At 40.5% G+C, this 10,952-nt stretch overlaps 1 protein-coding gene across 2 annotated transcripts in view; it reads left to right on the top strand.

The window, feature by feature from the left end:
- Positions 1-808: 808 nt before the first annotated feature.
- The window catches only part of zufsp (zinc finger containing ubiquitin peptidase 1), a 32,293-nt gene continuing 22,149 nt past the window's right edge, over positions 809-10,952 (top strand). Inside the window, exons 1-9 of one of the 2 annotated variants that reach the window (XM_079691685.1) lie at positions 809-1,702; positions 2,573-3,077; positions 3,156-3,257; positions 4,030-4,089; positions 4,764-4,874; positions 4,995-5,092; positions 6,733-6,901; positions 8,242-8,430; positions 10,728-10,920. In XM_079691685.1, coding sequence (XP_079547811.1) covers positions 2,582-3,077; positions 3,156-3,257; positions 4,030-4,089; positions 4,764-4,874; positions 4,995-5,092; positions 6,733-6,901; positions 8,242-8,430; positions 10,728-10,920 — 1,418 coding nt within the window. In that variant the 5' untranslated portion in view covers positions 809-1,702; positions 2,573-2,581. The remainder of the gene's footprint in view (positions 1,703-2,572; positions 3,078-3,155; positions 3,258-4,029; positions 4,090-4,763; positions 4,875-4,994; positions 5,093-6,732; positions 6,902-8,241; positions 8,431-10,727; positions 10,921-10,952) is intronic. The other variant, XM_079691686.1, reaches the window with a different exon arrangement.

Raw genomic sequence — 10,952 nt, 5'->3', positions numbered from 1 at the left:
ACTCATTATACCCTATTGTCCTACTAGGGCATTGCGTTCCAAGAATGCAGGGTTGTTGGTTGTTCCTAGAGTCTCTAAAAGTACAATGGGAGCCAGAGCCTTTTCTTATCAAGCTCCACTTTTGTGGAATCAGCTTCCAGTTTGTGTTCGGACGGCAGACACCCTATCCGTTTTTAAGAGTGCGCTTAAGACCTTCCTTTTTGATAAAGCTTATAGTTAGGGCTGATTAGATTCAGCCCCTAGTTTTGCTGATATAGGCTTAGTTTGTCGGGGGACATCTTACTTCTTCCTTCTCTCTGTCTATACCTGTGTACTCTCATGTTCCGATTAACCCAGCTTCCCCAAATGTCTTTCTTTTTGGTGTCTATATACGCCGGGATCCGGAGTGATGGATGATCCTGCGGTCCTGTGTCATGGATTGCGAGTCCTGGATCTTGAGTCGTGGCTGTGGTCCTGGATCATAAGTCCTGGATGGATATACTCGTGGCTTCATCTTCCTATTATACACACATGCATTTCCAAACATTTGGACTACCTATGTTGCAAATGTATTATCTTTTCAATTTATACACGGCATCTATTGCACGTCTGTCCGTCCTGGGAGAGGGATCCCTCCTCTGTTGCTCTCCCTGAGGTTTCTCCCATTTTCCCCTTTAAACTGTGGGTTTTCTCTGGAAGTTTTTCCTTGTACGATGTGAGGGTCTAAGGACAGAGGGTGTCATATTGTCATACTGATATTCTGTACAAACTGTGAAGTCCACTGAGACAAATGTAACATTTGTGATATTGGGCTATATAAATAAACATTGATTGATTGATTGATTGATTGATAGTGTCTTACTCTTTAATAATATCCATCTTGGTAAAATTGAGATGTAATACATGTATTGTTCATTAGAATGAATACAAATTAAGAAATGGTTAATATTTTCAGCTTCAGAGGCTTGTGTTGTCCATACACGTCCTCTCCACAGGTATTTAGAAAGGGGGATGTATATCAGGCATAATAGGGTAGGAACCTTTATGATGTAACGTGTGTTGTGCATCAGTGATTAATAAACGAGAGCAAGTCAACCTACACGGTTGTCCAATCCTTTCCTATACAAGAGCCTCTATAAGTTATAGTGAACACTTATAACAATAGAACATGTTCTAGAGCCGAACCTGCTGGGACATCACTGACACAGGAGGACATGTTTACAGGAGCCCAAGGAATGAGAAGGGCATTACACATTTGAGAATAGGACAATCAGGACTAAATCAAACACTCCACAGAATAGGCACTGGACTATGTACACACTGCATTAAACCAGAAACTGTCAAACGTGTTTTAATATTGCAACTGATGACAAGAGAAGAAGGTTAAGGTTAAACTGATGAGAAACTCAGCTTGACTTTGAGAAATTGGCTAGGGAGGTCATCAGAGCAAGCATTCAGTAAAACATTTGTTTAAGTGCAAGTGAGCAAATAAAAGTATAAAGATAATTTAGTATTGTTTTTAATTGTTTTTTCCCCGGGCAACGTACCACTCCACACCCCAGTCCACACGGTGGCAGTAATGCTCCTATCGTTGGTTGCCAACCGCCAATAAACTTCAGAGAAGGACGTTAAAAGATGGCGCCTTGAAACTGCTTTTGAAACAGAAGAGGAGATCAAAACAAACCTATTTCTTACTCTGAATATTGAGCTCATTGCAGCGACCGTGAGTAGATTTTCAGTTTAGCGAAAAGCACTGCAAGTTAAGGTGTTGAAATGTCAGTATTCACCGTGTGACACTTTCACATCAACTTACCTGAGACCCAGCGTCTGTGTAATATATAAATAGCTGTGACACCGTTATCACAAATTGTCCATATGTGTTTGAAAGCTCTGATAATGTTCCTCCAGACGTGGGAGAAGTACTCAGATCTTATACTTGTGTGTATTGAGTGTATGAATAGATACTCTGTTACAAGTACTGCATTCAAAATGTCACTCAAGTAAAAGTACAAAAGTAATATCGTCAAAATATACTAAAAGTACCCAAAGTAAAAGTAGTCATTGTGCAGATTGGTCCATTTCAGAATAGAAATCTTATAATAATAATAATTATATGTTTTGATTATAATTATAGATGCATTAAAGTGTTATCAAAGCTGTTAAAGGTGTAGCTAGTTTTAATGGCTTTGTATGGCAGATACTAATGTAGTGCTGGAGGACTGCAGACATGTCTCCTCTGACAAGTTTCAGACTGGTTTTCCCCTGACCAGCAGCAGCTTCGAAGACCAACCGATAATATTCACTCCCTACAATGACAGGAATCCTGACCAACTTCTCCTTTTTCTATATGGTTCCACAAGTTCACTGCTTTATGCTCTCCTAAAGTAAACAGCAGTGCAGCAGCTTTGACTTAATGATATACACACTCAAAACATTCATAATATTTGAAGGAGGTTTATGACATGGCTCAAAAAGTATTTGTTCCCAGTTTTCAGTTCCTGGCACTTTTCTATACTTCTGAAACAATTATGTAGAGGTGTAATTACAAGCCATTCCAAATTAAAATAAAAGTAACGTGTGTTTGTGTGTATAGTCCGCAGCCATGCTGACCTGTGCCTTCTGTGGGGAAGAGATGATGTTGCAGGAGGACATGAAGACACATCTCCTTCTCAGCCACATGGAGAATGCCTCTCGCTGCCCGCTCTGCTCCCTGTCAGGAGTGTCCTACGACGAGCTGAGCTTCCACATCAGCTCTGCACATCCAGAGACGCAGCTCGGAGCGCAGGACCCCCCCCACATCACACCCCCTGCAGGCCGCTCTGCTGCAGCTAACACTCAGAGCCACAAAAGCCCTCCCTCCTGCTGGGCTCAGGACAGCTGTGATACAGATGCTGAGGCAACACACTGTACTGACACTATAGACTGCCATAAACAAGACATTTCATCCAAGAGTCAGGCTTCATCAACTGGGGAGACCGCAACAATTCAGAGCCCTAGAAGAAGGCAAAAGGCTGTGGCGCTCTCTAATAAGAACAATAAGGGATTTAAATCTGAGCACAGCAAAGCCAAACAGAAGCGGCTGTCTTCAAAGAGAGAGGGTGATTCAACTTTTCGAAACTTTATTTGCTAAACTTTAAAGTCACAAATCAACTTGAATTGTCCTGTCTTTGTTTCAGAGGGGCTGTTCTCGTGCCCCATGTGTCCTCAGGTGTGCAACAGCTGTGAGATGCTGCAGGAGCATGTAGAGCTCCACCTGCAGGAGCAGCACTCAGCTGGAGGTAACTTTAGACTAGTGCCCTTTTCCACCAAACCGGTTCCAGGGCCGGCCCCACTCGACCAAGAACCAATACGTCACGCTTACGTCGGAGGGGGGCGAGATTAACCTGAGCAATAACAGTTCATTTTTATTTTAAAAAATACTTTATAAAGTCAGGCAACACTAACTGGACTTAGTGTGAGGCAGGCTCTGTGCTGCCATATAGATCACTCTGAAACTCTGAGAGCTCACTGGGAAGAGACCAGTTTTACATTCAGAAAGACATTTTTTCAATAAAAAATATAAAAAATTCAATTTACCGGACAAATGGGAAATACGTCAAATATTAGCTGTATTTATTATTGAGCTTAAAAACAATTGATAAAGGAAGACATTAGCTAGCATGTAGATTTATATTTGATCAAAATCCTTATTTTGAAATTCAAGCGTACATAACCGCGGAGCACTGTCAGGGGTGTAGTGCTATTTGTCTCGAAGTGCACCTCGTTTTGAAGGATATGTAACCGCTGTGGATTAACTCTCTCCAGCCAGAATCAGAACAACAGGACATTTGGTAGTAATAAAAGTAAAGCTAAGCGTAAGTAAGTAAACGTCCGATAAACCAGAGTGGATCAGAGCTGTAATCTAATTTATTTTTGTATTGCATTTGCTGTTGTATAACTAAACAATGTGACGGACGATAAACAGTTAATATTCATTAAATACCTTCAGTTCAAAGACATCCTATGATTGTACATGATGTATCTTTTACTCATGACTTCTTGTTTGTGCAGGGTCAGCACAGGAGGCGTGTTCGCCAGCCATAACATCACCATCAGCCCTCCGTCTCTCAGGTGTGTGTCCTCCCCTCTGTCTATTTTCAGCTCACATGGCACAGTATTTCTACCAGCTGCAACAGTGAGGCTGGTTTAGATTTCTCCTTGTGAGTGTGTGTGACTGTGGTGATTTTTTTTGCCTACCACTAAAACCTTATTAGATCCATTCACAAAATGTTAAGCAACTTCCAAGATTTGGCGTGACAAAACTTTGCTGGTGTGTAGCTGAGATCATGACGAAGGCTGAGTTGGAGTAAGGGCAGAGTTGGGATCGTTACTTACAAAATGTATGCCATTACTAGTTACCTGTAAAAAAAAAAAGAACTTAACCTGAGAATCAAAATATAAAAGTAATGTAACCTCATTCAATTCCGTTGCTTTTGAAGTACCACAATATTAAACGCAACACAAATACAGTGGGGCACAAAAGTATTTAGTCAGCCACCAATTGTGCAAGTTCTCCCACTTAAAAAGATGAAAGAGGCCTGTAATTTTCATCCCAGGTAAACCTCAACTATGAGAGACAAAATGAGAAAAAAAATGTGTTTTTTTGGGAGAGAAACACTACAGGAAAGGGAAAGAGGAGAAGAGAAAAGCAAAATTGGGCTTCTTTAATTTGATAATGGATGTCTCGGTTGTATAAATAAAGTTTTTGATATCTGGACTTACATGGTGTGCCATTCTTTTGGCAGGAGAGAAGAGATTTGAGTGCCCTCTGTGCTCTGTGGTCTGCATGGACAGCTCCTCACTGCAGGAACATGTGGAGCTACATTTAGAGCATGGAGCTGCTGTGAGCTCAGCAGGTGGGCGTTCATCTCTCCCTGCTACACCAGTCCCAGACTTCCCTCTATTGCACTTTTAAAAGTAATTGTCTTCCTCGGTCCCGTCTGATGTGGTTCCCCCTCCTCTTCTTCTTCTCTCAGCCGCTGCTCACAGCCCTGGCTCGGACCTGTGGCTGGCCCGGGAGCTGCAGCGGGAGGACGAGGCCCGGCAGGAGAGAGAGGGCTTCAAGAAGCTGCAGGTCTGGATACTGTGCTTCAGCAAATCACTGCTGCATTTGTGCCGTATTGTTTTTAGTACATTTTTGACTTTCAAATGTAAATTGGAGACTTCCAGCATCAATTTGATAGTCAACATTTATATTGGGTCTAAGTAAAGAGCTTTTTCAACATTAAAGCATGGAGACATGTCATAGTAGAGACACAACATTCAAATGTGAAGCTGAAAAGGAGCAGGATGTTTCTTCTTTAAACTATAGATGGACTAATGATCCCTGCTCAGTGTTTGTGTGTCAGTTTATCTTTAGAATTGTATAAACACCCACGGACATCTCTAATTCCAATTTAAGAATGTTTTAATATATATGTTCACAAGTTGAAACTGCAGCACTTCAATGTGCACAGGAGTGCTCATTCAGCAGGACAAGAACACAGTGGTCAAATGATCCAAACGGGGAGAATACTTTGTTACTGTTGGTGAGAAGTCTTTTGGAGTCGAAATATCATCTGTCTTTGGATGCTAGAATTATTTTAGTTTTTAAAAGCCATGAGTACACTTTAAGCACCTCGATGAGCTGGAGAAATAATCATTTGTTGTTAGACGGGAAGCACAAAACACTCGACCCACAGCACATTACCTCATCTATATTTTAAATTCCAAATTGCTCCTAGCTTTTGATTCAGTCATTACATTTCATTTTGACAGCATGTGATAGTCATTTCAGCTAAATCCTTCCATGTGAGTGTGGTGGGATTCAGATTAAATGAGAACAAAAACAAATCCTTTTTTTAATCGGAGTTGATTCTCTATGTATGTTAGGATAAGGGTTTAGGATTTACGATTTCTAAGAAATGATATACCAAATTGAGATGAAAACTCCAGGCAGCATATCTCATTGATACTAGGAGGTAATGCACACAAGTGTTTCAGCCCCTGTCCATAACACAGTTATGTCGAAGCTTTTACTTTCCACTCTGAGGTTTACGTTTTATTTTACGGCTGTGGTTTACTGCCTTGTCAAACACACTTGATGTGAAGTTTATAATTGTAATACTTTTGAACAACCTAAGGAGTGGTGCAGTAATGAGCTAGTTCTGTAGGCTGACCTGTACGTTAGCATCACAAGGGCTCCCTTGACAAAAGCAATTGGATTTTTCCATTGGATTTATGTATAATGTAAAAAAATAAGCTTTGCCAACACATGTTTATGATACTTAACACATTTGTCTTTATGACACATAGAAGCTTTGGATATTCACCAGTGAGGTACTGACTTTATTTTATGCAGTAGATCAAAAAGTGAAAATCTCTTATGTTTTTGTTAATCACAGACCTTATTTCAGGCTAAAATATGTTTTTAAAAATGCCAACTAGCGATGATTGATCCGAAGGTTGTAAAATACTAACTAATTTCCGGGTTTTAGGACTCATTCCTGACCCACTCTATATGGCATCGTTGACCATTTACTTTCAAACACAAAAACTAACGATTTAGTAAGAACTTACTGGAGCTGAGGTAAACCTTTCATAATGAAGGCACCTCCTGCTAGTCATTGAAGGATCAATAGCTCTGCTTCCACAGCCAGCTTCATATTTCCCCTCTCTTGATGTCCTTGTTTTGTGTGTATATCTGACGCTTGTGTTCTGGTGCTTGTGGTGCAGAAGCAGTTTGGTCTGGACGGAGGAGGGGGCTACAGCCGACAGATGGAGAGGAGCATGGAGAAGGCTGTGGCCAGGGGGCTTCTGGGCCCTGCAGAGTTCCACTGCAAGAGAGCTGAGATGATGGAGTCTCTGGCCTCAGGGCTGGATGATGGCAAGACCAGAACTCAGGGTACGTGTTAAGTTCTTCCGGGTTGTGGCCTGTATTCAGTGTTTTGCCCAAACTTGAGAGGCTGGAGGGCAACAGAGGACGCTTGAACAACTCAGATTCTTTCTTTTGTCTTTAAGACACTTTTCATCAGATTGAAAACCTTCTAACACAGAGGACACATACATTTTAGCACACATGCAAACAAAATCACAAACATTTTGTATGCCTCATTGCATTATTTCTAATAATAATAATAATTCACTCAAATTCCATGTATTATAATTCAAATGATAAATTGTGAGTTATTCTACAAAACATCATTAACTTAAATGAATTAATAAGAACGTCTCTTTCTCTACCCTTGAAACCAAGCAACCCAGAAAACCCTATTCTTGTGGTACTGCTGCCTTATTAGGCCCATATTGAGCGGAGCATATTAAGACCAAAACTCATGTACAACAACTTCCTTACTTGCAACAAATAAGCACTAATTAGAGGGTTATTGAGGAAAAACTCTCAACTAATGGCTTATTACTTGTAGAATACGGTCATGTAGAATAAGGCATTAATAAGTGTGTTATAATGACTAATAAAGAGCCAATATACTGCTAATATGCATGTTAACAACTAGTTGATGGTGAATGTGTGTACATTAATATAAAGTGTTACAAATAATTATTTATCCGTCCGTGTTTCTCAGATATTATTATCTTTCTTTCAATATTGACTTTCGTCTCGACAGTATGTGTGTGCATGTTTGACTCTGCCTGTTGGTTTTATGTAAACTCAAGATAATGTCTCTGTAAGTAGCATTCTCCCTTATTGGAAGTACTTATTTTGGGTTACGGTGAGGTTGTTGCATGGACGTGAGGGAGACCTGTAGGCTCTTCATTTGGATATAAACCACTGCTTCTCTTGTCATTCCTTGAATTTGTCTAAAGATTTCTTGCAGACAGAAAAGCCTTAATCTCGTCAGCTCTTCAGTTAAATAGTTTTCCTGGCTGTGAATGGAAGTAGGGTTTCCAGTCCAGTGAGTCTGAAATTATTCTTAAGATTTGCGAAAATTGTGTTAAGGGAAAAGCCTTTTCTAAAGAGGTACTAAACTGTTCTGCAACAACAGTGTCTTATTTACTTAATTCATGATACAAATGTGTTGCTTTCACGCAAAAACACTAAAACAGCATTGTATTTGCATTGAACTGTGTCTTTTTGATTAGTATTATCAACAATTAACATTGAAAAAACATGAAAAACACTGGTTTATCTGTTTTCAGCTGTATCAAGTGAGAATCAGGGCTTGTTTTTTACTCATTTTGTGTATTTTCAACTTTCTTCTTGTGCACTTCGCTCGGTCTGCCTAGGTGTGCTCAGAGCGTTATCTGAATATTACCAGACTGAAGCCAGAGACTGTGTCCATGTGTGGCTGAGTGCTGACACGGACCACTTCTGCTCCTCAGCGGGGGACACGGGCTGGGGCTGCGGCTACAGGAACATCCAGATGCTCCTCTCCTCTCTGCACACCATCGATGCATATGCTCCCCTCCTGCAAGGTGCACACTCACTCTGCTCAATATCTGACTAGACATCAAAACTTCTTTGTTTTACAAGTCATGATGTTGTGAATGTTCCCTGTAGACGAAAGTAGAGTTGAACATATAAAGGCCGCTTGCCTGTGAGTATGACAGGACAGAATTAGCTCTGTGGAAATTGACTTAATTTAAGACAAAAGGTAAACAGTGTTGGATTTGCACATCATATCTTATTCAAAGAGAAGCAGATCTCTAATATAGCCTGTTTCAAACAAATGGCTGATCAGTGCAGTTCAGCTATATATTGTGAAGGAGCAGTGTATTGAGTTTCAACCTGCTACATTTATATAATGATAACCCTAACATTTGTCAGGAATACAGGAGTCTCCATCATAATGTAACTAGACTCATATTGTGTTATTTCAGATGAATTTCTTTGATATCCTTTATTTCCTTCCTGTTTGGTGGATGTGATAAATACTATGTTGCATATGAGCTTTGGTCACTGTGGCGATGGAGAAGAAAGCAGACAGACATCAATCAGTCATCATGCTGCGGCCAGTTATTTTATCACATTTAATGCTGGACAAAAGACAGAAATAGTGTGCTCAACATTTTCGGTTCAGTATAAAGTCATAGCGCAAAAAAAATCATTTGTCTCAGTTACAAAATGTGTATCAGTAACTTAGTTAAAATGTTTTTAATTGATATTAAGTAATTGCAAAGTCCTTCCTGCAACACTATCACCAATAGTATTATAATTATAGACTGTACTGTTGGAGGGGGGCCTAAGGGCTGTACCTCAGAGATACAGGGACACGGGGCCCTGCCGGCCCCCTTCCTAGAACCGCCCATAAATCAAAAACATTTATCATTTTGGATATCTGATCACATTTTACACTCAGGGGAAGGTGAGCTTTGGTGATGTGTAAATCATGAGATTTTTTGGCTTGTGTAACCATTAACCAATCAGCAACCAAGGTAAGCCCCCTTATCGTTTTAACCAAATACCTCTCAGAGGGGCGTGGGGAGTGGCTCCTTATTTTCATCTAAAGTAACAGACAGAGAATCAGCACTTTTGACACAGAAGGGATTATGGGATGCTGCAATGATCTGTTTGGTATTTGGAGCCAAACATTTCAGAGACATGTTTGTATATATCTGAGACCCATAATATATTGATGAAAAACCATATAATAGGGGACCTTTAAAACACTTTCATCAGGGTTATTTGCTGCCTGTACATGTCAGTTAGTACTTTGTACTTGACACTAGGCCTGTCGCGATAATCGATAAATTGACTTATCGTGCGATAAATAAAAATGGACTCGATAACTTTTCTGAGCTCGATAAATTGCCGTTTACATAAAGATGTGACCAGCATTTTAGCCTGGAGCGCTGTGGCTGCCAGGCGCGCTGTGAGGGGCGGGGCTGACACACAGCCAGGTCAGGACACTCCGCGTGCACGTGCAGCAGCGTAGCAGCCAAATTCATAATATAGCGACAAGCGGGAGACAACGTGTGACTTACTCGCGGAGAATTTAAAGTGAAATGGAATTGGTTACAAAACCTTACTACACATCTCGATTCTCCGGTGTGGCAGTATTTTGGATTCAAACCAAATCAACGAGGCGAACCTACGGACTTGAATGAGCCGGGCGGTGTGTCGCATTGGTTTAAAAAAGGTAGCGACAAAAGCAGGCAATACCACGCATTTTAAACCACCTAAAACACAACCACCCCATTCCGTTTTCCCAGCTGGGAGCAAACACGGCAGCTGGAGATGGAGAGCCCCCGCCCGACAATGCAAACATGTTGGTGTTCCTTGCTCGAAAACTTAGAAAAACAGATTTGGATATGGCCTGTTGAGGCATCTGGGTCTTTGACAGTGGACTGTACACTTGACTGTTGTTTTAAGGAGTTTTTTTTTGCTTGTGAGATAATGTGTGCTCATATTTATTTATTTATTTATTTATAAAGCTCTCTCTCTCATATATATATATATATATGAGAGAGAGAGAGCTCTGTTTTCCAGCCTGACTATTTAATTTATTGTTTTGGTTGTGTGATTTAATTAATTTTTTATAATTTAATTAATTTGTTTTATTTATGAATTTATATATTTTAATATTATTTCACATTTCATTTGCAATGTTGAATGTTCAATAAAAAGTTATGTTTGAAAGGATGTACTAGAATTATTATTATATATTATCATTATGTCTAAAATGGTCTTAAAACGGTGCCGACAATATTATCGTTTATCGAAATAATTTCCAGAAAAATTTATCGTCCAACACAATTCATTATCGTGACAGGCCTACTTGACACTCCTTCTCCTCCAGAGAAGGCGGTGCCTAGTATCCCTCGAGTGCAGAGTATGATCGAGGAGGCTTGGAAAGAAGGGCTGGATCCGCACGGCGCGTCCCACTTCAACCAGCGGCTGCAGGGAACACGAGCCTGGATCGGAGCCACGGAGATCTATGCCCTTCTCACCTCTCTAGGAATCAGGTGAGCCCCACGCTGTCTAATCAGGGTGTAAC

This window comes from Notothenia rossii (assembly GCF_949606895.1).
Source record: "Notothenia rossii genome assembly, chromosome: 7".
Taxonomy (NCBI): Eukaryota; Metazoa; Chordata; class Actinopteri; order Perciformes; family Nototheniidae; genus Notothenia; species Notothenia rossii.
The sequence above is the reverse complement of the archived record's forward strand: the minus strand, read 5'-3'. Positions and strand labels throughout refer to the sequence as shown.